Genomic DNA, 26,263 nt, shown 5'->3' with positions numbered 1-26,263 from the left:
TTCATCGGTTGTTCATCAAAATACGGTTGTTTGAGAAATTTGACATTTTTATAAATTACAGAAATTGGGTGTTAAAATGACAATGTATTTCTACTAAATAAATTAAGGCAGTTCATGTAAACAATATTTAAAGATTGGGTGTCATGCTATGTCATGCATTCTGACTTCTTAACACTGTTAAACGTGCTGGCTTCTCATCCTTCATGGTCAAATTGTTAAAAGATTAGTTGGACGTATGACTTAGTATTTATTTCTGTACTTGATACACTCCCCCAGCCAGTGCCGGTGGGACTGTTAAAGTATCAATATAATCATGATCAATATTATATATTTGTGTAATAAATTGTTTGTCCTGAAAGGTTTGGCATTTGTCTGCAGCACTTGTACAAACATAATTTTAGAAGAAGCTTCAAATGTTAAGCCTACGAAAAATAACAAAGATTGAAACTTTGTCATAAGAGATCAGAGAGCTATTGGCTGCTGAAAAGTGTAGTGCAGTAATGAGTTGCGGTGGCATCAGGCGCGTTTTCATTCAGCAGAGCCTCTATTCAGAGTCCAGTCCCGTTACCTCATTGACATTCAGTCCCAGCGAGAGAGGGAGCGATAGAGACAGAAAGCAAGAAGACATTATCCAGGACAGAGAGAGCGATTGAAATGCACCAGTGGACACACAGACAGACAGTGTAAGTCCGTTGAATCTCAGCGTAATGAAGATTTTATAAAGTTAGATGCGTGCGCGTAATATAGTGATCATCGAGGAGCGGCGCTAAACGGCACCAGTATGTTATGAACTGAATTTGTGTTGGGAGTTTGGGAAAGACAGGGTGAGGGGTGGAAGGGGGATTTAGTGCATTGCAGGGTCAAACAAACTACCCCCCACCATTGAAAGGGAAAGTAATAGGAGGAAAAGTGCAGCGAGTAGGAAGAAGAAAAACTGATTAAAACGGCATAGAAACGATGAATAGAGAAAAGGTAAGAAATCATTCACAACTGATGTACCGCTGCATCCAATTGTATGCATACTTTGAATTCATATTTACTGCATATATTCTTTGAATTTATAACTGACCTGCAATAACTAACTTCAATCAGCTCAACAAGTGTCTGCTGAATTACACTATTGAAATTGTATTTGTCTGTCTGTGGCTGTTTCATGTGGTAAACTTTCTAGTAGTGGTACGACATTTACATAAGTTTTATACATTATTATTTGTGTATCAAAATATTTTTGACGTAGTTACTCATGTTACCATGATGCGATTTTTTCCCTACTTGACAAAGCATTTACTGTGTATTTAATGTTATTTTATTTAAATGCTAATCATTTTATGATGCTTTTATTAACATTGCTTTCTTTTTGTCAGCATTGCAATACATTATTATTATCGTATTTGGATTGGCACATTATTATTCCCTATATTGATAGGTGACATTAGTTAGATAAAGAGTTGCTGTGTTTAGTGTTGAAGTATAACGTTTTTCCAGTTGTTACAGTCTTAAACTGTATCTTGACTAGAATATCGGAAATCATAACTAAGCAATAAAACAGTATAAGGGTAGTTGACAAACTAATATACAAATTTAGAAAAAAAATAACAACGAAGATAATTCTCTTTTATAGGCCTTGTATTTTACATCATATCTTAATAAATATTACTAAAATAAAAGAATGTAATATTAACAGTTTGTTTTCTAAATGTGACATGTCATACCATATGAAACATGTACGATTTATTAATCAACTCTACCCATAATCTAGATAAGTGTGTCATATTGACTGTTAAAATAATTATGTGCTATTGTTTTTTGTGTGTTTTTACATTAAAAAGCTTGCATTTTATTTTACAGTATGCCGTCACTCTATAGTTATAGAGTATTTAACCAGCAAGATATTGATAACTATATGAAGGCTGCAGTATTTAATATATCATAGGTTCATGTACATATAGAACATACAGTACATAGACAGGACTTAGACATTGTTATCATATATTTACTGATGAAAACTATAATCTTTATCTGAATACCCCTCCCCCGCTACAATAGCAAATGTGTCAATATGAAAATATTTCAATATGTCAATACAGGCAGAAAATATGTTTTATATCTTATGTGTTTAAGAAGTCGATTTTATGTAGGCCTATGTTATGAGCATGATGTTAATCACAGAAATAAACATTTATCATACAGTGAGAATTTTTCTTTAAAGGATGGGGGGATATGAAGAATATCTCAGTCTATCAATCATACAGTATGGGTCAAATTTTTCCTACTCATTTTTCTCCAATAACACATGGGAGCTGTGATGGTCTAAAACACTGCTTTTTAGATATGAAGCTCTATGTGATGGGTTATCCTGCCTGGAATGTTTTATTTAGGATTTTTCCAATGTTCTAAAATAAACATTTGAGAGCAGTGTTTATTCAGTGCTTTGACTCTTGAGTTTAGGCTTGAGAAGCATTGTTCTCCTCCAGGGCAGAATGACCTGTCAGGCTCAATTTCATGAATTTACGACATGCAATAACAATGTCTTATGATGGCTTTGGCCAATATCAGTACATGAAATCACAAGAGGTCTGTAATTTACTGTAGGTGGCCATTGGCATGCTTATATTGAAACGTGATGTCATTTTACCAAAAAATTACATTTAAAAACGAAAAAAGACTAAAGCTATGATTTTAAACTAAAATATGTAATATCAATATAAAGGATTTACGACAAGTAAACAGACCAGACTAAAGAACAAATGTTGTTGGAGATTAAGAAATCTGTAGGGTTTACTCTCTCTCTTTTTCTACATATAGCTGTGCCTGCTGTGATTTCGTGAAGTGTGAGGCTTATACTGGACACTGAAGTTTACTCTGAACCTGAAGCTAAAGAGAGAAAAGATGTCACGTTCAGATGAGGTCAACAAGATGACAGAGAATGTCTATAAAGTATGTCTGCTCATACACAGCAGGGTGCATCTAATGTGTGCACAGATATACTACTCCATCCTTCTGTTTTGCGAGTAAAATTATTCACTTTAAGTAAGTTAAAAGTTAAAAGTATTTTAAAAAGTGATTTTTCTGTATTCAGGGCATCCTGGACCAGTTTAACCCCAGTCTGAAGAACTTTGTCACAATGGGGAAACATTATGAAAAGGCTTTGACAGGTGAGACATCACTTAATGCACTTTAAAAAATTCAGCTGCCTTATAAAGCTACTTTTATTTAAATTAAGAATTGAGTCAATTGTACTTAATTGTTGAACCGACTTGAATAATCAAGTTGTAATATAAGTCAATTTAAAAGCGTATTTAATTTAAACTTAAAAATGTAATGAAGCCTTTTAATTTAAGTTCTTTTTTTTTACAATGTGGAGTTAGGCTATGAGGAAGGAACATTTCCTTAATTTTTCTAGTTAAAAGTGTTTACGGCACTCTAATAGGGTACGTCCAAACTGACTTTTTAAAGTTATTAATGAATGTTTGTTAAATAAATAAGTAAATGTAAATGTGGCCACATTCTATATAGATGTAGATATGTCCATCTGTGAAAACCCAGCTCATTTTTTGAGATTTACTGTTTTCTACAAAATTTCAAAAAAATAATTCTACATAACGTAAAAAACATTCTGTGAAACCCTAACCTTGATCTTTAATATTATATTTATAATTTTTATAATTTTATAATTTTGGATTAACAGTCACAGATTGAAACCAATGTTTAGGAAACCAACTTCTAGCATTCATTGAGCAAACTGATTAAACCTTGTCTCAAAAAAATCATGAATTTCAGTATTTATTATAATATAAATAGATATTTGCAGCAATACCATACATGACCTGTTTTGGTCATTTTCATGGCTATAACTGCTTTGATGCTCCTAATCTCATAATTAGATTATGGGGCTTTGGTCTTCACAGATGAGGTCATAAATAAAAATGTCATGGGACCTCACCTCATAAAAACATGTTAAACCAGTTTATATTAATTTCTGTCGTGAATGGAATTCCTCAAGAGCTCTCATGTATGTTAATCAACACGTTGCTTTCCAAACAACCATGTGTTTTGTTGAAGACCGACTTCTGTAACATGGCCTTTCTCTCTCTCGGTCTGCTATACAGGAGTCACGGTCGCAGCTAAAGGATACTTCGATGCACTGGTCAAACTGGGAGAACTGGCCAGTGACAGTCAGGGCTCAAAAGAGCTGGGTAAGAGAGCGCTACAGGAAATACAGTTTAAGAACAAGAGACTACAGAGGAAGAAAATGAAGAGGAAAGCCTGTACAATAAAATGGAGATTAAGAAACTAAGGGAAAGGGAGAGAGGGGTAAAGAGAGAGAGGTCTTTGTTAAAAGATTAACAACATCACATGATCACATTGTACTGCTGAAAACAGCGGGGGTGGAAGAGAGGGAGGGGGGAGGCAGAGAAGGAGAAGGAAAGATGCCAAGTTGCACACACAGTTGCTCTGTAGGCGATATAGACAGCGACATCCACTGCCCAATGGAACCACAAACAAAACAGGCCACACATTTTCACCATCAATGAAACTCAGGAATGGGCAGACAAGGCCATGGGTATCACGGCCGCTAAGTGAATAAATTGTTTTCTTTATCTCTCGTCTGGATGACTGTTTGTAATGAGACATGTTAATTAGACATCACGGTCTACAGTTTATGACATTACAAATGAAGAGTCGGTATCTTTATTTTGATTACAGATGAATGTAGCTCCTACACAGTAAAATGAAATAACGTTAGTTAAGTTATATTTAACAGACTAAAATTAAAGATTGAACATAACTGAACTATATACATGCTACATAAAGTGCATGTGTGCAAAAACCATAGAAACAGCAAGAAACTACAACTCCACATAAAAGGCACAGTAGGAGATATACAACAACATACCTAACTTGTTTCATGTAATTTTTGCCTCATTTGCACTTAGTTTCAGTTTTTTAAACTCAGACACATACAAATTAAAACGCAATAGAATCTCTGTTTGTGGTCTTTCTGATATTATACCTTTCCATTCTCAGGTGACACGTTATTTCAGATGGCAGAGGTTCATAGACAGATCCAGGTCCAATTAGAGGATGTGGTGAGTATAGGAAAAATGTATGTGTTATAGAGAGAAAAAACTAAAGTCATGTCATTATTTTTCATTTATTTAAGCTTATTAGTGCATCACATACATGTCTTTAAATTATCTTCAGTTAAACAGCATACTTAGACAAAACAGCAGCATATCGACACTGATAAAAAAACATAATTTATATGTATAATTATATATAAATATATATATTTTTTCAGATTTTCCGTTTTTTTTTTTACAGTTTTCCATGTATAGTGTCAAAAAAAATGAACAAAATTGTACTGCTTTTTCACAGATTTTCATTTATTTTTTAAAATACAGTCAAAAAAGTACAATTACAGAAAAGACCAAAAATATACAAGAAAAAAAAGGTTATTTTAAAGTTTCTTTCTGGTCCCCAGCTGCCAGGAAATTTCTGTATTTTTACTAGATTATTTTAAAGTGTATGCACATAATGAACGCATGACAAGTCTTGCTACCAGGATCCACAATTTCCCTGTTCAGTATTTTTTTCCCAGTTCAATATTCAATGTATTGTTAAAGCACATAAAGGAACTTTTCTAAGGGATGCACTAGGGACACTCCTAAACCCTAACAGGTGTAATATGTGCCATTAAAATGACATTGGAAACACAGAAATGACTCCTACAAATCTGTTTGTCCTACCAATGGAAGATGATTGAGAATTATGTTTCTCTTTGTCTGTCTGCATGCAGCTGAAGCTGTTTCATTCAGAGCTGCTGTCTCAGCTGGAACAGAAACTAGAGTTGGACATCAAATATCTAACTGTGAGTGTGAAATACTGCTCTTTAAATTTAGGATGAAATATTCCATCCATCAACCATCGGCTTTCAACTTCACACACAATAGTCTTATATTATGTAAAGAAAAAATAAGTGTATTTATATATTCTTTTTGTTAATTGTGTCTTACTAAATTATGCATGCAAAAAGATCCCAGTTGGGTAAAGCAAAACAAAACTACTTAATTCAGGAACTCATTTGAAAATAGTTAATAACTTCTTCTGGACACAAATATATTGTAGAAGATGATGTGATAAATGACAGCTTGTAATTGAAAAGATACAGAAGTTTAAATTCGGCAAAGAGATGAACATTCCAACAAAATCTCATGGCAAATCATCATTATTGTACGTGGTGGTTTCACATACAAGTTCATTCGTAATCTGCACCTCGGAAAATAGTTCAGTTTTCCTGTGAGATCTGGTTGATCACATTGGAGCCCTAAACATAGGCTCAGATTGGTCCAGGAGAGCAGGAATTTGTATACTGTACAAAACAATATCTATGAAAAAATATACATACTTAAATTGTAGCAGGAAACTCAGTGTAAATCTATAAAATGTTCAGCAGAAGGATCATTTATGATATTACAAAACGCGTGTGATAAATGAAACTTGTTTCTAGGCGACGCTGAAGAAGTACCAGAGTGAGAGGAAGTCAAAGGTAGAGTCTATCGAGCGCTGCCAATCACAGCTCAAGAAGCTGCGGAGGAAGAGTCAAGCCAGTCGTCACCCCAATAAGTACGGAGACAGAGAGATGCAGGTACTTTCCATTTTCTCTTAACAATTTGATACCTTGACCAGAATTCAGGAATCTGAAATACATAGTAAAACAAGCTGAATACTAAACCAAACTTCTTGTATGTTAGTTTGTAATTTTTATGTGACAGTGAAGACAACTTGGGAGCAATCGTTGCACCCTAAAAGCTCTAGACTGATTATTAATAGGGGAGTGAGGACTAACACATTGTTAGATGCACAAGATTTATTTCAAGCTTTGGAAAGATGGATATACCGTATGTACAACATTTACCATAAATTCTAGTTAACCAATGCTTTGTCATATTTTGGACCATTTCTTTAAAAAAGTGTTTGAAAGTGTCCAAACACAACTTTATTCAGAGATTTACAAAAGCGCAAGTCTTAAAAAGCGGATGCATATAATGAACATGGACACTTTGCATTAAAAGCTAAGTTGTATCGCTTGCCAGTTCTTTGAGGGTAGTGTTCATTACTGTATACTCTAATGTACAACCAGTCATTTGTCTGTATGACTCATAATGGTCAATTGAGCTCAGTTTGGAAGCCTGTTTGTTCGAGACCCAGTGCCCTACATACTAAAGCTGATTTGTGAAAGTAAGACTTTATTTTCCATGCGTGAATAAGTGTTTGTTTATTTAAGCATGTGAATTCGCCTGCACCTGTTTTAGCTACAGTCACTGTATCCTCCAGGGCCGCATACTGACCCAATCAAACTTGTCTTTATTATGCATTCAAGATGCAGTTCATATTTTTAAAAAACAATACTCAACATTACCATACAATGCCAATCTCAGTTACTACAGAAACATTAAACTATTGTATAGTATTTTACTTTGTGTTCAAATAACATCATGCTGTTATATTATATGCTATTGACCTCCCCTTCTACTCCATCATTGTATTTATTTTTATTGGCATTTGCTTTGAGGCTGCATTTCTTTTACAAGTGTACTGCCATGCTTTACTTTGTAATGGAGGTACTACACCAATGCCATTTTCCAATATATTTTTCAATATAATGGGATTTTGTTCTTTAGAATCGCAGATCTCATTTACAGACGCATTGAAAGATTATTATTACCCTCGCCCCAAATTCCCGTGGAGATTTTACAGTCCACCCTACCATAGCTGACTTTGTTTGTGTAAACCTAATCTCTGCTATCACGTGTTACTCTAAGCATGTGTGTTTTGTTTAGAAAGACTCAAAACATTTAGTTTGAGATTAAGCAGATCTCCGGAAGAGCTGATTTGAGGCAGAGGAAGCTAGAGAGGGAGATATTTTGAGACAATAGGAGAATAGTTGTGTAAAGCTTTAAGGAAAGTAAGTAAGTGTAAAGAGGACAACAAGTTCAAGTCACTTGATGAAAAATAATAAGGAAGGTTTCTTCGTGTACTTTCTTTTCTTACAAACGTGCCTTTGTATACGTACTAACTCTTGGCTCTTATGGCAAAGATAATGTTAAATGCTTTGCATTTGTTAGTCATTTTGGATATAAGCATCCATAAAAGGATGAATGTAAATATTTACTCACCAACGTTCCGAAGCAATGTAACACAGTGGAACACAAAAGACATGATGGTAAATAATGGGAGTAGTTTTAACCTCATTGGCATTGTATTATTCACAGTCAGCAATGAATATTTAAATAATATTTATTAACTTATTTTCAATACAGAAGTGCTTTTACATTATGTAAAACATAAAGATGTGTGTTGTATGGATGTTGAACAGTTGTAGAAAAATCTGCAAGCTGCTCTCAGAGATTTATCAATCTATATTTTGATTTATAGGACAGCTAGAATGCTGTTTTGACCAATCAGCATCCAGGACCAAAATTGAGACCGTAAAAACATCTCTCTCTCTCTCTCCTCTGTAACAGTATGTGGAGTTGATGAGTCGCCGGCAGGGGGAGCTGGATAATCTGGTTGCCGTTGGTTACCGCTCTGCTCTGACAGAAGAAAGGCGCCGGTACTGCTTCCTGGTGGACCGTCAGTGTTCTGTCACCAAACTCCTCACCAACTACCACTGCAAGGTATAAACTCCTCACCAACAACCAATACAAGACATAAACTACCAAGAAACTACACACTCCAATTGTGAAATAAGAGTATGAATAGATATAATTGTTGTTTTAGAAACACAAAAAGTAAACTTTTGTTGGATAGGTAAGGGAGCTCTTGTCGCAGAAGCTGTCATCGTGGCAACAGTCATGCTCGCAGCCAACCAAACTACCGGAGAGAGCCCTGAACCTGATGCGTCACACTTCCCCCCAGAGCTCTGGAGGAGCTGGACTAGCTGAGGTCCTGAGGAACGCTAAACTTGGAATCTCACAGTCTGGAGAGCAGGTGAGAAAATCAGTTTTAAAATGCTGGTTTTGCAGACTGGTTTAGGATGCAGGTGGCAATAATAATGTCTAGTGAAACAGAAGAAGAAACAGGCATTACTGGCTTTCCTGTTGCTCAGTGGTTAAAGCGTGACGCAAGTACCTTCTCCTGATCGGTTCCACCTATGTGGAATGATCTGCCCACTGCTACAAGATCTGCAGATTCTGTAGCCTTCTTTAAAAAATGTCTGAAAACACATCTCTTGCGTCAACACCTGACTGATCAGTTCTGACACTATTTCTTCTCTACTCTTTATAAAAAAATACAAAAAAAATCTAACTTAGCTCTGTATACTGTGTTAGTTATATGAGACCAGTCTTCTTTTTTGATTGCACTTGTTATCCTTATGCTGTCCCAATTGCTTCCATTGCTTACCCCGCCTGTAAGTCGCTTTGGATAAAAGTGTCTGTCAAATGCATAAATGTAAACGTATTTTAAACATTTTAAGAAACCATTTTTTAGTCTTCATAATTCAACCTATATGCGACAGAACGTCAAAGCATCTGTCAGACTTTAATAAATCATGTGTTTTAAAAAAACAATATATATATTTTTCATGAGCTTGAAGCTATGTAGGAAATTGTTTGCCAGTTAAGTCAGATTCAAGTATTGCATATATCCGTGAGGTTAAAAAAATTCTCCTGAATTTTATTCACGACGGTTTCGCCTTCTTCTTTTCGCAGAGATTGTCTGTACAGGAAGTCCCGCCTTTGTTAAATGGTGACAGCAGCAGTCGGTCTCAGCAGCAACGGTCTGCCCCATCTGAAAATCTCTCCCAGTCTCTCCCGGGCCTGTCTCCCAGCTCCTCGCCTCACCAGCAGCCCACCAGCAATGGCCACACCCACTCCAATGCTTCAGCCAGCCTCCAACAAGTTTCTCTCCAGTCTGTAGTGAGCGTGACTGCTTTACACACCTCCCCATCATCTTACAGTTCCCTGCAGGGCCTCACTCCGCCCCTGACCGCCCCTCATAGCCCTCCACTACCCCACAGTGCACCTCTCTCCCGTGCCCTCACACCGGTGCCTTCCAACCCCCTTCAAGGAGTGTCGAATTCACCCAGTGCTTTTAATTTGCTGAAAGGAGCAGAGGTCTACTCTACCTCCACACTACCACTGCCCAGGAGACAGCCCAGCGAGACTCGAACAGGATTCTTTGGTGAGCGCGTCTTTTCTCTCATGAGGGAATTCAAAGCTTTTTATTGAAGGAATCTCATAAAGAAAAGTCTGGGTTTACTGTTATTTTTAATTATAATATTTTTTCCATTTTTATATGTTTTGCATGAAATGAATCCAATTTCAGAAGCATTTAAATGTTCGCATTGTGACAATTTCATGTTTTACATATTTGGTTGTCTTTCCCTTCAATTCTTTCAACACATTGTGCATGTAAACTAAAATAAAATAAATTATATATATTTTTATATTTCTTCTCATTATATACAGCAATGAGAAAGGGACAAATTACAGTAGCTAGACTTCAAAGAATCATTCAAATTCTTGATATTAAGATTTTTGCCATCTTTCTTTTGATCATTCAACTGTTTCACACATCCTCTTCTTTTCTGTCTTTGTTCAGGCTCTACTCTTCCTCGTGTGCTCCCTCTCTCTCCTCCGACTCGTGTGGAGGCTCTGTTCCCTCACTCACCTGACTCCTCAGATGGAGAGAAAGATGGAGATAGAGGAGGAGGTTCCTGTTTGCTTTCCTTCCTGCCTGGAGACACTCTCAGCCTGCTGATCAGTGAACCCAGAGACGGCTGGCACTACGGCCAGAATGAGCGAACCGGGCGGTATCTGCTCTTCGATTATTTAAACATTAATATGTTTTGCAATTTGCACTAGTTGGCGCCGGTGAGCTATTGCGTTGTCAGGGTCTGCAGACTAATTTCCAATCATATAACACTGTCAAGTTGTTTTGGCTTAATGAAGTGCTCCGCAATGTAAAGAGGATCTGTCCTATCGCTGATATATTACTTTCTTTATTTTTATTTAAAAACACCCATATTTGTCGTTTCCCCTACAACCAACCCTGGCGTCCCAAAATCTCATCGCTGCCATCTTGTGTAGCTTGTGTAACCTAATTAAAATCTACAGTAAATCCATAAAATGTTATCAGACACTGAATATTTTAAAGCTATTGTCTGGTTTGAATGTATTTTTAAGTGCAGATGGAGATGAAGAGCGTTGAAATTACTTTGTAACATGATATTGATAATAATTCTTTATTTTTTATCCGGAGTGTACCTGCTCATCTATTATTTAAACATAATTATGTCAAAAAGCATTGATTAGTCATTTTACGGTGTTGTTCTAAACTTTCCTTCATAGAAAAGGCTGGTTTCCCTTCTCCTACACTCAGCCTTACCCAAACACACCAGGACAACAAGATATCAGGTCTGTGGAGTCTGTTTCACTCATTCAAAGAAGCTAAAATGATTAGACATAATAACATAATTCCCTTCTGTTCTCATGTCTCTCATCGAATCAGTCCTCCTCCCCTGTCCAAGATGAACAGCACAAGCATGGGGCAGTTGGACATGCTGTCCCCTGGTGGTCACCATCATCAGGCCAGTCCTGACTCAGAAGAGGAGAGGAATGTCCTATCTCAGCGTGTCAGCACCTTCAGGCCTCGCCCCTACAGCATGCTGAATCCTGAAACCACCAAGATGAATCCACGACTTGCAGGACAACGCCTGAAGGACAGAGTCAGTCAAATAAACATCAGTCAGCTTCTACCAGCATTTACACATCAAATGAAACTCTGTTTTCCTCCTCACAGATATACACTGATTTCACCTGCCCTCCTCCGTCCCCAACCAGGTACAGTTATTCAGCTCTGATATAAAAAATAATAATAAAATGTTTTATGTCTGATAGATCAGATGTGAGGATTTACACGTTGCCTCTATACAGGACCAATCCGTTTGCCCACATTCGACTGAGGAAGACGGTGACCAATGATCGCTCAGCTCCAGTTATACAGTAAAACCCTTGAGTGTTAACCAAAAAAATGTTGACGGTAACAAGACCACTAATGCCATGCATTGTCTACTTTATTTCGAGACAACACTGTATTCCTTTTATTTTTGCAAAGAGCATATTCTGAAAGTGTCCAGAATTATAGAATAGGCAATTTGTATTAGATGGCGCCGGTGAGCTTTTACGTTGTCAGGGTCGGCAGACTACTGTCATATAATACTATCAAGTTGTTTTGGCTTAATGAAGTGCTCAGCAATGTAAAGAGGATCTGTCCTATCGCTGATATATTACTTTCTTCATTTTATTTGAAAAACACCCATCTGAAAACACCCAAAAATCTGTCGCTTTCCATACAAGCGACCCTGGTGTCCCAAAAGCTCATCGGTGCCATCTTGTGTAGCTAGCGAATTAAATCCCCCTAATTAAAATCTACAGTAAATATAATGAATCAGTAAAATTGATCAGACACTGAATATTTTAAAGCTATTGTTTGGTTTGAATGTTTTTAGTATTAAGTGCAGATGGAGATGAAGAGTGTTGAAATGACTTTGTAACATGATATTGATAATAATTCTTTGTTTTTATGTAATACATCAAACTGCACAATTTCAAAAAGTGGAAAATAGAAACGATGCCTTTCCTCTTCAGTGTTTTTGGAGATATCCTTGATTCACATTCCTTGTTTTAGATTTACCTAAAGAGTAGAATTTGTTCTGAGATTTGTTCAAAGATTTACAGTATGTTATCATTTTACCCACCAGGTACATTCCAATGAATACAGAAACTGCACTGCTACCATTTTAGGCAGCTGTAAGCAGTTGTGCTTGTTTGGTACCTTTGTCAGAATAAGTATAAAAAAATCTGTAGGCTAAACTATCTTTATTATTCATAAAGGAACACTTCCCCGCAATCACTCACCGTTTACTGATTCAGATGTTGCTGAATGGAAAAAGCTGTTCGATCTTTGAATACAACCTTTTGCTTTTCTTGGAAAAAATGGGTCAGGTAAAATGTGAAGATGAGTGAATAATGACATTTTCAATGGGGGGGACTATTTCTTTAAAGGCAGGGTGTCCGATTTCTGAATTACTCTTGTTTAGACAAAGTCATGCCGAGTACCAAAACAACCTTGTAGCCAATCAACAGTACGGTGCACAGTGCACAGAATAGACATTAGTCGAGCCAAGCGCTGACGAAAGCGAAAGATCGGAGTAGGGGTATGTCTGTTTTGGTGATTTGAACATCAACAACGGCTTTGAGAAAATCGTCATCCCGCCTTTTTGTGTACATGCTTCACTCTTGAAAATAAATTTTCTTAAAAGGTGAAATAGAAAGGTTCTTCAGATGTTAAGGTTCTTTATGGAAGCATTTAGACAAAAAGGTTCTTCTATGGCATCGTGAAGCACCTTTATTTCATGTACATACTCTTGCGAGATACTTTTTCAAGAAAATATGAAGTTTGTTTTTTCCTGTGTTATTGCATAAAGACAAGGCATTATAGAGCATTCTGGGAGGAGAAGAAAGTTTACTGGTTGGTGCAATAAATAGGAAGTAGGATTTATGAGTGGTTAAATGGAAAAGTGAAGTACTGTGTTAAATACAGTAGGGGTTTTGGAAAGATTTTTGAGGAGGAAAGTATTGTTCAAGTCTGAAAGGCTCTCGTCTTTTTTTCCCTTTGTTCCCTTCAGCTGTCTTATATATTTATGTATTCTAAAACTTTAAAACTATAGCTTGTAGTCCTGAGTTTCAGCAGATGAAGGCAATACAGAGAGGAATTCTGAAGAGAAGCAAAGAAAGCTCTTGAATGTTGAGATGTGATAGAGAATGTGACTGTGGTAAAGCACTGTACCTATAGGTTTATTAAAAAATATTCCTCTTTACCCACCTTTTTCGTGGGATTATTTCCGTATCTGTATATTTGTTTCCAAATTATTACGGTTGAAAGAATTGCATTTATACTGGCATAGCTTTAATTATAATATTAAGGCTCATAAAAGACATAAGCTTTGATATCTTCAAACATAAACTTTAAGTTGCATTTAAAATGTTTCTATTATACAGAGATATTTAAGGGAGAAAAGCAAAAAGGTCTCCATTAGAGCTTCAACATGTTTATTGTGCAAAAGATGATTTATCCATGTCAAGACAGAATGATTTAAAAAAAAACTTTTACGTTTTTCCTCATATGAGCTTTTGAAAAAAACTTTAACAGATCAGTATCTCTGTTCTTCATTTGATTAATGACCTAATTATACTGCAGAATCATAAATCTTTTTAATCCTTAAACTTTATTTCCACATTTAAATGAGCAATTCCAGGTTTTCAGCGTAGTCTCGGACTTGGATGTAACTGTATGTTATTTCATAATATTATCTCTATGCTATCTTTATTAAACTTTGTTTCTATTTTTATTGTACTTATCCTTATTTTCCCAGAGAACCCTGCTACAGAGAACTGGCTGATCTCATTGGCTTTAATTCGTACAGTCACTAACAGTTACATATTATACATTTCGAGTAGGAGTGTATAGTCCGTCACTACTTGTTCTTAAAATGTTTCTAATTAAACTCTTAAAAGAGGCATGAAGTCAGCTGCAGGATGCTCAGGGTGAAAGTTTTTGCTCAGGCAAGCACATAACTACAATATATTTGTTTTTTGCTCAGATGAGTATTGTATTTGTAGGCACTATGGATCAGTCATATATTTTGTTACTCTTAAATGATGTAACTTTGCTAATTGTATCCTTGTATTTGTATCCTTGCTAATTGTATTTGTAGGCACTATGGATCAGTCATATATTTTGTTACTCTTAAATGTTGTAACTTTGCTAATTTGCTCCTTGAATCTCCAGTTCTAGACTCAATAAAGTTAATCTCTCTCATCTCTGTTGTGTAATTTTTTTTACTCAAACAATTATGCACGCAAAAGCCAATAAGCCAAATAACTTTTACCAGGTAAACATTACTGTTGTTTTTGGTAAAAGGAGTGCCAAAAAGGAGTGCCTTTGCCAGGTATATTTTGTGATATACAAAAAAATGATTTCAAAATAGGTTTTTAAATAAACAGCTTTTATTTAGAGCAAGTGCAACTAGAGACAAAAACAGATGGGCCATACTGTACAGAATTCTGAAGGGCTTCCTTTAAAAGTTTTTCAGCCAGTCCAAGTTTCTCCCCTGTGGGTCACACGGGTGCACTGGAACATCCGGCATGTTTCCATCATCTCGCACTGGGACTAAGGGAGGCAATAGTTAAACACGGTAAATAGATGTAACAGGTATCTTGTATATTACAAGCAAAGTTGGATCATCCTACATTAAATATGTAACATCTAAATCTAAATAGTATACCTGGATAATTGTATGGAACTGCTTGGTTCATCATTCCTGTGTACTTTGTCCAAGGACTCACAAGTGGCAAAACGCAAGCTGATAGCAAAAACATGTTGTTAATTTAACAAAGCTTAGAATGCACTTTAAATATACTGATGTTGATCGATCTACTGTATCACACTCACCCAGCAATCCAAGCCCACAGGCTGTTGTCACTACAGGCTCTTTATTCCATGCATTCTTCAAAAACCTTCCGACTAACGAAAGAATAAAGACGGGTGTTGAAGAATGATGCATATCAAGGAACTTTTCTGCTATTGCACACAAATGACACAACAACTTTGACATTCTTTGAGGTTTATAAATTACAGAGGATAACATCTTTACAAAATAATGTGGAGGTTTTATAGTTCTATACATGGCGTAACGTTACTTCAATAAACAGCATATAGGTTCGAAAACTAATGGTACTTTTTAGGTACGATGTATTGATGCTGTTGGGTCTTTACACGTGTAAACAACGAATTAAATTGATTATTAATTTAACTAAATATTTGTAAATTATTAACATATTACAGTATCTAAATACATAAATTCAAGACATTCAAAACATCGAAAGGCTACTACAGGAACCCAAGGTCATTACAGTATCTACACGTTTAAAATAAATTACTTTTCACTACGTATATGTTCTTATATTTTCCCTATGATATTTAAAAATCCTTTGTCGTAAAATGAAATCAAACCAAAACCGTTTGAAACAAATATCAAAATCAAGTAGCTAACAAGCTAAATGTACTCACATGCGGCCATGTTTCCGTCTGTAGTCCGTCACTACTTGAGGTTTGTGGGAATTGAGGTTCAGAGACATCATTTGATGACGTATTTGATCCGGATTGGTCTAGTTGTAACCACGTATTTTATACGCGTCTCTTGCTCCAGTGAGATGTTATGGGAGCCGAAATGCTCAAAATTTAGAACAGTTTAGAGAAAGATACAGCTGTAATGTTTGAATTAGGTTAATATATGATTTCTATTAGACATGGTAATTGTGTGGCATTTTTTTATTAACCGATGAAGTGTTAAACAGATAGTTTCAGTAGTTATTTACAACTACCTACTGCACATCATATATGACACGCGCAACATGAGTAACTAAAGGTAAGTAAACGTCTAAAGGTCGTGGAAAATAGGCCTGGATGATGTTGACTTGATTTAATTAAGTTAATTTAATTAGGATAGTGAAATTGGCAATATAATGGGTTCCTGTAGCCGCTGTGTACTTTGTATTCGGATGCTCATTACACAATGTATTGAAAAGTATTTTTGTGCATGTCAGTGCGTTTCATATGATGGAGGATTTCTCAGACCTCGCGTTACCTCCACTGTTTGGGGGTCACATCCTGGAGGCTGAGCTGGAGACAGGTGGGGTGGAGCTGGGCCCCAGTGGCAGTGAGCTCCTGGATAATGACGAGACACCGTCCGGCCCCGGACAGGATGGAGAGGAAGAGAGGAGAGAACTGGACAAAAGGAAGTACCAGGCTCTTAGCAAGAGGTGCAAGGAGATAGAACAGGTGAACTGTTTGGCAAAATCAACTAATCATTTGCACAAAAGAAATGATAACTCCACATCTTTCTAGAGCACAAATTATTTTGGTTAAAGAAAATGTATTAAACTAGAATGTAGGAATGAAAAAGGTGAATTTGTAAAGAAGACTTTACAATGTCTTTTAGAATGTCTTTACAATTGCTCTGTGGTGTCAGAGAGGAATACCATGGTATTTAAATATATACTATGGTACTTAAGTCAATGTACCATAGTGGCATTTAGCACTCAAAATGGGATTCCAAGGTACATTGAAGAGGATCTGTGCAGTATTATAATTTTATAATAATATTACAAGAATATATTACAGTTACACTTATGACATCTCAACTCAGTATTATTTTCTGTCTTGTATAATAACATACAAATATAGAGCTTGGGCAGAATATCTGAGCTTCTCTATTCAAAAATAATATTTACTGAAAATCTTTAAAAATTGACCTTTATCACATGTGAATAGGCAAAATAAAAGTTATGGTTTTAAAATGCTTTTCGGTTTTGAGTGATTCCTATTTTTGGTTTTCAACTGAAATATTCTTAACTGAAAGCAATATGAACTCTCTGTCAGGTGAATGTGAAGATTTTGGGTCGCCTTCATCAAGTCCAGAGACTGACACGGCGACTGAGGAAAGAAAGAAGGTATATTTGGGTTTATTTACTTTATTATATCCTACTCAACACAATAAAAAACACAACAGTCTCATGTTATAGGAAAATGAGAGAAGATTTAAATGCGTTTCAGGTTTCTTATGAAGACTCTGGATTTATATGGAGATGACTACAGGACCGCACAGCTCACCATCCCACTGGAGGTAAAACAGAGAATGCTTATGTTCCAAACAACTGATGCTTATTTTTATAGGTGCATTTTTTTACTGCATCCAATTTTGATTTTAAATTGATCTGTGGGACTGGGCATTCAGCATTCATAAATGGTACATCAGCATCAGTCAGTATGTATTTATACATTGGTTGCCATTACTTTGGCAATTAGCTGATAATGGAAAAAAATTCAATGCGGTCATGCATTCTTGTGGTGGTTATGATGGGTACAGTGTCATTCTGGTACTGTACTGTACTATGGCACAAACATGCTCAATTGTTCATATCAGTGAATTCAGATACAGAAACAACTGTAGTCTTATGTAGGAAAAGTTTTTTCTTATTTTATCAGAATGTTAAACATGTTTCTTGATCAACAGGATGAAGGAAAAGCTGGTTTAGATTCTGCTCTTGGTGCTGATGAAGACAGTTCCTCCCCTACATTTCCTCATCAATCAGCAGGTGGAACCAAGAAAAAGCGACACAGAGTTCAAAAGGAAAGAGACAGAGATGCTCAAGTAAGATGGACTACACTACTGCATGTATTTGACTGACAGTATTTGACTGTTTTAACTTTCCATTTTATAAATTGGATGGGTAATATTACATTTATTAGTATTATGTATGTGAATATATATTTAAAGGCTGTTTGCAGGACTAGTTTAATAACTGATAGTGATACTTGCCTTAGCAAACACTAAATTAAACTAAAACACTATGGGGTGGTTTCCCTGACAGGGATTATTTTAAACCAGGACTAGGCCTTAGTTAAATTAAGATATATTTTTTTATAAATTTACTTTTATTAAAATGCCTTAAATAAAATATTACAGGTGTGTATCTTGAGACAAAACAACGAAAATGACATATTTTAAGATATGTTACATCAATTTATTTTTAGTTAAGACATCTCAAACTTTTATTTTAGTCTGTGAAACCAGGCATAAACATTCTAAAGTTTATCATCTTTTCCCTCCCCCACAGCCAGAATCTGAACACTCCATGCTGACTGAAGGTCAGTTCACAGGCTTTCCCAGTCCTAATTCTCTCTCTCACTGATCCCAGAGCAGTGATGGGCTACCACATCATACCAGTAATATACTGAATTACAGTTTTTTTTTGTGTGTGTGTTTTGGAAATAATTTCGTTTGATTTGATTTTTTTAAATAAACATTTTTTAAGTAAACCTCTTTATTGTACAGCATATGAGTTCAATCTTTGTTGAAGGAAATCTTTTTGTGACCATGTGACCATACAACACATTGTTTTACAAAACAGCATACTAAACAGCGTAATAAACAAATTGATTGCTTACATCTCATTCATTTCACATCAGTACAAATGAAGTAAACATATCAAACGGTTTAAGAGTCATTGTTGGAAGCGTTCAGTCTATCTGTGTTTGCCGTATCTGTTGAAGCGGCGGTACAAGAAGCTGATCCTCTTTTCCAGGTTGTGCCGGTCCTCTGTCATCATTCGGTCTCCAACCATCCGCTTCTTTCTGATGAGACGCTGCAGCTCGTTTCCATGGAAACCTTTGAGCCATACAGGGCCTTTGATCAAGTCTTTTGGATGGGCTTTAAATTCACCTGCATTAAAAGATAACAAAAAACATACTAGTTTTAGTTCACCGTATCACAATCTTGAGTAACAACAATACCGCAATCATTTTAATGTGATTTTTTTCTTCCCTTAAGACTGTTGTGTGGTGTGTGTTATGAATGCTTTTGGTGTCATGATACACCAGTACAATAATATAATGTCAAAGTCAAAGTCCCCGTTTAGGAAAGAGAATTGATTCAACAAACAATTTGTTTAAACTGACTATTGAGTTATACACACAATTTGTTTGCATTCCTACCTACATAAAAAATAGAGTTCACAATCAGATATAAATTGCTTACGAAATGCCAAATAACAGGAATTCACTGACCCAAGATTCCTATGTTGTCATACACTCCAAACATGCTTCTCTTCTCTGTCCATCGGTCCACCTCTTTCAGTTTGGGAATGGCATGCATTCGTACTCTAGCGCAAGTACCTGTAATATACATATATGGGAAATATGTACATGTTTTTATTTATACTTACCAATAATTTCAATTATATATAAATGTGTATTCGTGGTTATATTTTATATATTTATTATTTTATAATTTATACATGTGTATGTGTTTATAAATACACAATTAATATGCACAAAGTACACAGACATATAATGTACACACAAACTTTTATTCTGGATGCGATGATATTAGAAAAAATATTTTTCCTAGGTTCAGCTATTTTGAAAAAAGATTACTTCTTGCTAATTTACTGACAGACTGTTAAGTGCAAGAAATTAGGGGGGCAATGAGAATAAATCTCTTTCCATTTGAAATAATATAAAACAATATATTAACGGTTTGTTTTCAAAATGTTTACTGTCACACCATAGAACACACGGTACGTTTTTTTGTTAACTACCCAAATATATATTCTCAGAGAATGTATTTATTGCCAATATATTGAATAATCTGCCTATATTTTACAAAATAATTGATTACGAAGTCCAGACATCAGTAACATATCTTAATGTCTATCTAATGCGTTATCGACACGTTTTTGAGAGACAACATTAAAATTCACCAGATGCAATAACACCCAACAAACAGAGAAGTAAAGGCTTATAGAATCCAAAATAGTTCCTATATTTTCATCTTCATGTGCCAATATATGAGGCATATTGATCTTTATGGCTGTGACAATTTACTAACCTGCCTATGGAAATTGATGATTGGATAGACTTGTTAAATCGTGTTTGTCGGATAATCTGTTAAATGCATAAATAGGTGTCTGAGCAATGATCACACACACACACGCACCTGTAGTGAAGTGTCTCGTACACAACATAAGTGATGACTGACAGAAGGTCACCGTGCTTCTCAACAGTCCTCCAAACACAGACATATCTACTGATTCCTACAAAAGCAAGTTACGTTACCAAGCAGAATTACATGAATATTCAATTTACCAACGCTGCAAAATTCTACTAATAAACATAATGATTAATTACTTTAAATCTTGACCTTCTAGAGAAACAGTGTCATTAGAAACATGCACGTGTTTAATAGGATTCCGAGTATAAAATAACGGGTTTACCTTTTAATGTATCAGTGTTGAAAACAAAGAAAGTAAATGCGATGTTATTTTCTTCAAAACTTCTAAAATCCCAGAATTAAAGCTAAAGACGTCAGTGCATTATCCATGCGGAAGAATAGCATGAGCTCCGCCATCAAGATTCATAGACCGCCCCTCTAATTTTCAAAGTAAAAGTCCAAACTACGGTTCGATTGTTTTTCAAACTAAACGTCAGTTATTCAGAGGACTTCTTCCTACAGCTAATGTTTATGTGATGGTTCGTCTGGTTTCTACCTATTGGCTATTATATAATTTCAATTAAATATTTATTATTTAGAAGATTGACAAAACGTCAATTACAGCTAATATTTCTATTTAATTAGCCTATAGACTTTATTAAGACTATACATCATTTCTTAAAGTAAAACGATCTTGCTTTTTGTGTACTTCAAAATGGCACTGTATATGATTAAGGTAAAGGACCATTTGCATAAAACCCTTAGATGTAAAAGCATTGTCAGGCTTTCTTAATTTAAGGACATTCTTGCAGGATTCATTTGAACACATACAGTAGGCCTATACTTGTTCAACGTTCACATTTTCTTCTACAGTTCTAATACCTACTACAATTAAATTGTTATATTTATTTACCTAATAATTCTCTCCATATGGGTCTGATTAACATATCTTATTAACATGTTGCAATATTCATTCTATTTAGCCTACAAAACTACACATGTTGATCAGGATCTGTTTAAACCTTGTAGAACAATGTAGAAAGCACTCATTACGATCATTGTTGTGTGATCACCTGGAAAAGTGTAATAAGATCCATGCATGCGGTTTTTTGTTTCACTAGGCAGTGTTAACAAAGACTCACTGAAGCAAAAACAAAAGACATATTATTCGAGGAGCCCCTTCATTTCTTTTTATCACAAAGGTTCTCACTCAACTTGTAATTAAAAAATAACATGGATCAGAAGTGTATTGCCAAACTCGTGAGATTTAAAAAATAAATAATTTATTTGTCCTTAAATGATTCCTTCTGGTAACGAGATCCTACCGGAAAGCCTCAGAGTCCAAACATATCCTTTCTGACACAGAGCTCCAAAAAGAACTCAAAGAATTTCCAGGATTACAACATGTTGTTTAGTTTGTCAAACACAGTTCTCTTCAGTGTATACCGAGTGCTAGAGTCTATGTTCTCCTAGGATGATTACAGATAACAAAATACATACTTTTTAACAATGGTTAAACAAAGCGTATAAAAAGTGCATTTAAAATGAATTGAACACGGACTGATTTCCCCGGGCCACATTCTCATACAATCCATAAGCACAAGCTGAATCTGTCCAACAATGATGTCATCACACCAACTGTCAATAACCATCTCATCATCCCTCCACTTGTTCTTCCTGGTACGTGGATGCAGAAATGGCACTGTAGGGATCCAAAACCATCTGAGCACAACGCACCACTGTAACCATCAGAAACAAACAGAGAAGAACCAAGAAGAAGAGCGCAAAGCCCAAATCCACATCAACGTCCAGTCCAGACACAGGATGAGGCAAGTCCATGTTTATCCAAACTGTCTGAGAGTACAGTAGTGCCAGAGAATACCTCATTAAAGATCAACACGAATGAAAATATGCCATGATATTATCCGGTGCCTTTGAAATACTGGATCAAGACCACTTCCAGCAGCCTCATTCTTGTTTTTCCTGGTGGCAAAGGCAACACAAGTCAGTCATGTTGTACATCTGTTGGTGTAAAGCAGTTCGAGTTGCACCTACAAAGTTCCATATCAGATGAGTCTCAGATTCCAACACATTACGTTGACAAACTATAGTCTTTTCGTACAAAAGTTTATACAGATTTTAAACTAAAATGGTCCACTGAATGACGTCATTGACCGTCACTTCCATTCACAACCAATAAGAAATGAGCACATTTGAAAGAAATACCTTGTGTGTGGATGGTGTTGATTCTGTCAGTGGCTCACCCTGCTGTCTCTGGTCACCCTTTGCTGAGGGATACGTGTCCCCTTATCTCAGGTATTAGCATGTCTTCCTTTGGCCTGAGAGACATACACACCAACACTTGGCACTTGTGTCCTCAATGAATTGTTAAACAGGAGTTTGGTAACAATCAGACCTTATATGGGATTAAAATGCCCCCCACCCTCAGGCTGCTTCAGAAACACTATATTCCGGCAATCACTTCAGGAGACAAGGCATGTGTTACCTGCCACAGGTGCGGATGGACGGAGGTCTGGGTAACATGTTCCAGACGGCAAGAAATTATATGCTGGTTTAGGGGGTTCGAAAATAACGGACACGTTGATTAGAGGGGAAAAAAAAACCTGCGAGGAAAAATCCACATTTCACCCCAAAGTTTAAAAAGACAATTAATGGTACAGTATAGAATAGAACTTTATTTTTATTGTTAACAAAACAATGAAATACAGCAGCTCTTCTGGATGACAGTTGTTAAATACATTAACAAACAAAGGTATATATACACACAATATTTAAATAAATATAAATCCTCTGAGGTAGTGCAGTGGCAGTGCAAGTAAAGCAATAGTTCCACAAAGTAATATAGTAGGGGAGGGTTATTGCACCATTATAGGAGTTTTTATTGCACATTTTAGTTTGTTTGGGAGTGTGTAAGTAATGATGTACTTAAGCATCTAACTGCTTGGGGATAGAAACTTTTTTTCAGTCTGTTGGTTTTGGTATTTATCAGTCTGTACCTTCTTCCAGAAGGTAAAGGGGAGAACAGATGATGTCCAGGGTGAGCAGGGTCTTGGAAATGCAGTTGGCCTTATTCTGAAGTCAGCCAGTGTAGTTGTCATGAAGTAAGGGCAGTGACATACAGTATTGTTCAAAATAATAGCAGTACAATGTGACTAACCAGAATAATCAAGGTTTTTAGTATATTTTTTATTGCTACGTGGCAAACAAGTTACCAGTAGGTTCAGTAGATTCTCAGAAAACAAACAAGACCTAGCATTCATGATATGCACGCTCTTAAGGCTGTGCAATTGGGCAATTAGTTGAAAGGGGTGTGTTCAAAAAAATAGCAGTGTCTACCTTTGACTGTACAAACTCAAAACTATTTTGTACAAACATTTTTTTCTTCTGGGATTTAGCAATCCTGTGAATCACTTAACTAATATTTAGTTGTATGACCACAGTTTTTTAAAACTGCTTGACATCTGTGTGGCACGGAGTCAACCAACTTGTGGCACCTCTCAGCTGTTATTCCACTCCATGATTCTTTAACAACATTCCACAATTCATTCACATTTCTTGGTTTTGCTTCAGAAACAGCATTTTTGATATCACCCCACAAGTTCTCAATTGGATTAAGGTCTGGAGATTGGGCTGGCCACTCCATAACATTAATTTTGTTGGTTTGGAACCAAGACTTTGCCCGTTTACTAGTGTGTTTTGGGTCATTGTCTTGTTGAAACAACCATTTCAAGGGCATGTCCTCTTCAGCATAGGGCAACATGACCTCTTCAAGTATTTTAACATATGCAAACTGATCCATGATCCCTGGTATGTGATAAATAGGCCCAACACCATAGTAGGAGAAACATGCCCATATCATGATGCTTGCACCTCCATGCTTCACTGTCTTCACTGTGTACTGTGGCTTGAATTCAGAGTTTGGGGGTCGTCTCACAAACTGCCTGTGGCCCTTGGACCCAAAAAGAACAATTTTACTCTCATCAGTCCACAAAATGTTCCTCCATTTCTCTTTAGGCCAGTTGATGTGTTCTTTGGCAAATTGTAACCTCTTCTGCACATGCCTTTTTTTTAACAGAGGGACTTTGCGGGGGATTCTTGAAAATAGATTAGCTTCACACAGACATCTTCTAACTGTCACAGTACTTACAGGTAACTCCAGACTGTCTTTGATCATCCTGGAGGTGATCATTGGCTGAGCCTTTGCCATTCTGGTTATTCTTCTATCCATTTTGATGGTTGTCTTCCGTTTTCTTCCACGTCTCTCTGGTTTTGCTCTCCATTTTAAGGCATTGGAGATCATTTTAGCTGAACAGCCTATCATTTTTTGCCCCTCTTTATAGGTTTTCCCATCTCCAATCAACTTTTTAATCAAAGTACGCTGTTCTTCTGAACAATGTCTTGAACGACCCATTTTCCTCAGCTTTCAAATGCATGTTCAACAAGTGTTGGCTTCATCCTTAAATAGGGGCCACCTGATTCACACCTGTTTCTTCACAAAATTGATGACCTCAGTGATTGAATGCCACACTGCTATTTTTTTGAACACACCCCTTTCAACTAATTCAACTAATTGCCCAATTGCACAGCCTTAAGAGCGTGCATATCATGAATGCTGGGTCTCATTTGTTTTCTGAGAATCTACTGAACCTACTGGTAACTTGTTTGCCACGTAGCAATAAAAAATATACTAAAAACCTTGATTATTCTGGTTAGTCACATTGTACTGCTATTATTTTGAACAATACTGTATCAGTCACACACTCAGCTGTCCTCACTACCCTCCGCAGGTCCATCCTGTTCTCTTCTGTACAGCTCGAAAACCATACCGTGCAGCAGTAAGTTAGCAGCCTCTCTATGGCGGAACCATAGAAGTTGGTCAGCAGGTTTTGAGGTAGGCGAGCGTGTTTCAACTTCCTGAGGAAATATTATTTATGCAAAATTACAAATGTCTTTGGAGATAAACACTGGAAAAACATTTTGGGATTAGTCCGTATATAAGTGCACAAATCTATAACACTATGTTTGTGGATATTTTATTGTAAAGTAATGGTACATATTGTGTCTTTAATGGTCCAATTTGTAATTTTTGCAGGATCTCCTGACAGAGATGCAGTAAAATATACATAACTGTGTCTTCAGAGCAGTGTAAAGAGCTTACATAATGAAGCGTTATAGTACCTCAGAATAAGTTATTTCTGTCTATACACGCCGGTGCCATGGAATTCGCCATGTCAGCCACTGTTGTGCTTTGAAAAGGACAGATGGAATGAGCCCGTTGGTTGCAATTCAAAACCACAGCACTAGATGCCGCTAGATTTTACTGTCTGGTCCTTCAAGCACATTCAAACCTTTAATGTTTATTTTTTGCTTTTTTCAGTTACACATTCAGCTAGAAAAAAGCACAATACATTTTAAATAATTATTCAATTACAAGACGTCAGCAATTAAGACATACACTTTCCTAAAAGGTTTAAAGCAATGCTGGCATGCTGCATTTGAGATGAAGATTGACTCATGTGGAGTTTCAGACATTTACTCTATCTCTGGGTTTTAGGTGCGTAACATCAGTAATACAGTTTTCAACCAATTCTACTAAATATACAAATTGAAAATGTCCAA

The 26,263-nt window shown here is 36.2% G+C and overlaps 4 protein-coding genes across 7 annotated transcripts; 2 read left to right on the top strand and 2 right to left on the bottom strand.

The window, feature by feature from the left end:
• Positions 1 to 546: 546 nt before the first annotated feature.
• zgc:158689 (uncharacterized protein LOC791177 homolog) lies at positions 547 to 14,889 on the top strand. Of its 2 annotated transcripts, none has more exons than XM_056763141.1 (15): positions 547 to 683; positions 2,806 to 2,937; positions 3,080 to 3,155; positions 4,110 to 4,196; positions 5,029 to 5,090; positions 5,801 to 5,872; positions 6,512 to 6,649; positions 8,529 to 8,681; positions 8,815 to 8,994; positions 9,717 to 10,188; positions 10,609 to 10,819; positions 11,358 to 11,423; positions 11,518 to 11,734; positions 11,809 to 11,849; positions 11,943 to 14,889. In XM_056763141.1, exons 2-15 carry the CDS (start codon positions 2,890 to 2,892, stop codon positions 12,013 to 12,015), a joined length of 1,896 nt encoding a protein of 631 aa, XP_056619119.1. In that variant the 5' UTR covers positions 547 to 683; positions 2,806 to 2,889; the 3' UTR covers positions 12,016 to 14,889. The 2 variants fall into 2 exon arrangements, with proteins under 2 accessions (XP_056619119.1, XP_056619118.1); XM_056763140.1 differs by having other exon boundaries at positions 558 to 972.
• A 166-nt stretch (positions 14,890 to 15,055) lies between these two features.
• Positions 15,056 to 16,186, bottom strand: ndufa3 (NADH:ubiquinone oxidoreductase subunit A3). Its single transcript, XM_056763515.1, has 4 exons — positions 16,141 to 16,186; positions 15,523 to 15,594; positions 15,356 to 15,433; positions 15,056 to 15,240 (listed from the first exon to the last, which is right to left on the bottom strand). The coding sequence occupies exons 1-4, from the start codon at positions 16,148 to 16,150 to the stop codon at positions 15,149 to 15,151; spliced, it is 252 nt and encodes an 83-aa protein (XP_056619493.1). The 5' UTR covers positions 16,151 to 16,186; the 3' UTR covers positions 15,056 to 15,148.
• An 83-nt stretch (positions 16,187 to 16,269) lies between these two features.
• tfpt (TCF3 (E2A) fusion partner) lies at positions 16,270 to 18,951 on the top strand. Its single transcript, XM_056763511.1, has 6 exons — positions 16,270 to 16,498; positions 16,677 to 16,911; positions 17,512 to 17,582; positions 17,686 to 17,755; positions 18,146 to 18,283; positions 18,750 to 18,951. Exons 2-6 carry the CDS (start codon positions 16,687 to 16,689, stop codon positions 18,822 to 18,824), a joined length of 579 nt encoding a protein of 192 aa, XP_056619489.1. The 5' UTR covers positions 16,270 to 16,498; positions 16,677 to 16,686; the 3' UTR covers positions 18,825 to 18,951.
• Positions 18,643 to 21,053, bottom strand: mrpl51 (mitochondrial ribosomal protein L51). Of its 3 annotated transcripts, none has more exons than XM_056763512.1 (4): positions 20,821 to 21,053; positions 20,630 to 20,726; positions 19,699 to 19,806; positions 18,643 to 19,354 (listed from the first exon to the last, which is right to left on the bottom strand). In XM_056763512.1, exons 2-4 carry the CDS (start codon positions 20,712 to 20,714, stop codon positions 19,158 to 19,160), a joined length of 390 nt encoding a protein of 129 aa, XP_056619490.1. In that variant the 5' UTR covers positions 20,715 to 20,726; positions 20,821 to 21,053; the 3' UTR covers positions 18,643 to 19,157. The 3 variants fall into 3 exon arrangements, with proteins under 3 accessions (XP_056619490.1, XP_056619492.1, XP_056619491.1); XM_056763514.1 differs by having other exon boundaries at positions 20,834 to 21,053; XM_056763513.1 differs by having other exon boundaries at positions 20,907 to 21,053.
• Between the last annotated feature and the right edge of the window lie 5,210 nt (positions 21,054 to 26,263).

Source organism: Triplophysa dalaica, chromosome 12, assembly GCF_015846415.1.
Source record: "Triplophysa dalaica isolate WHDGS20190420 chromosome 12, ASM1584641v1, whole genome shotgun sequence".
NCBI classification, from domain to species: Eukaryota; Metazoa; Chordata; class Actinopteri; order Cypriniformes; family Nemacheilidae; genus Triplophysa; species Triplophysa dalaica.
This window is presented reverse-complemented; position numbering and strand designations above follow the sequence as displayed.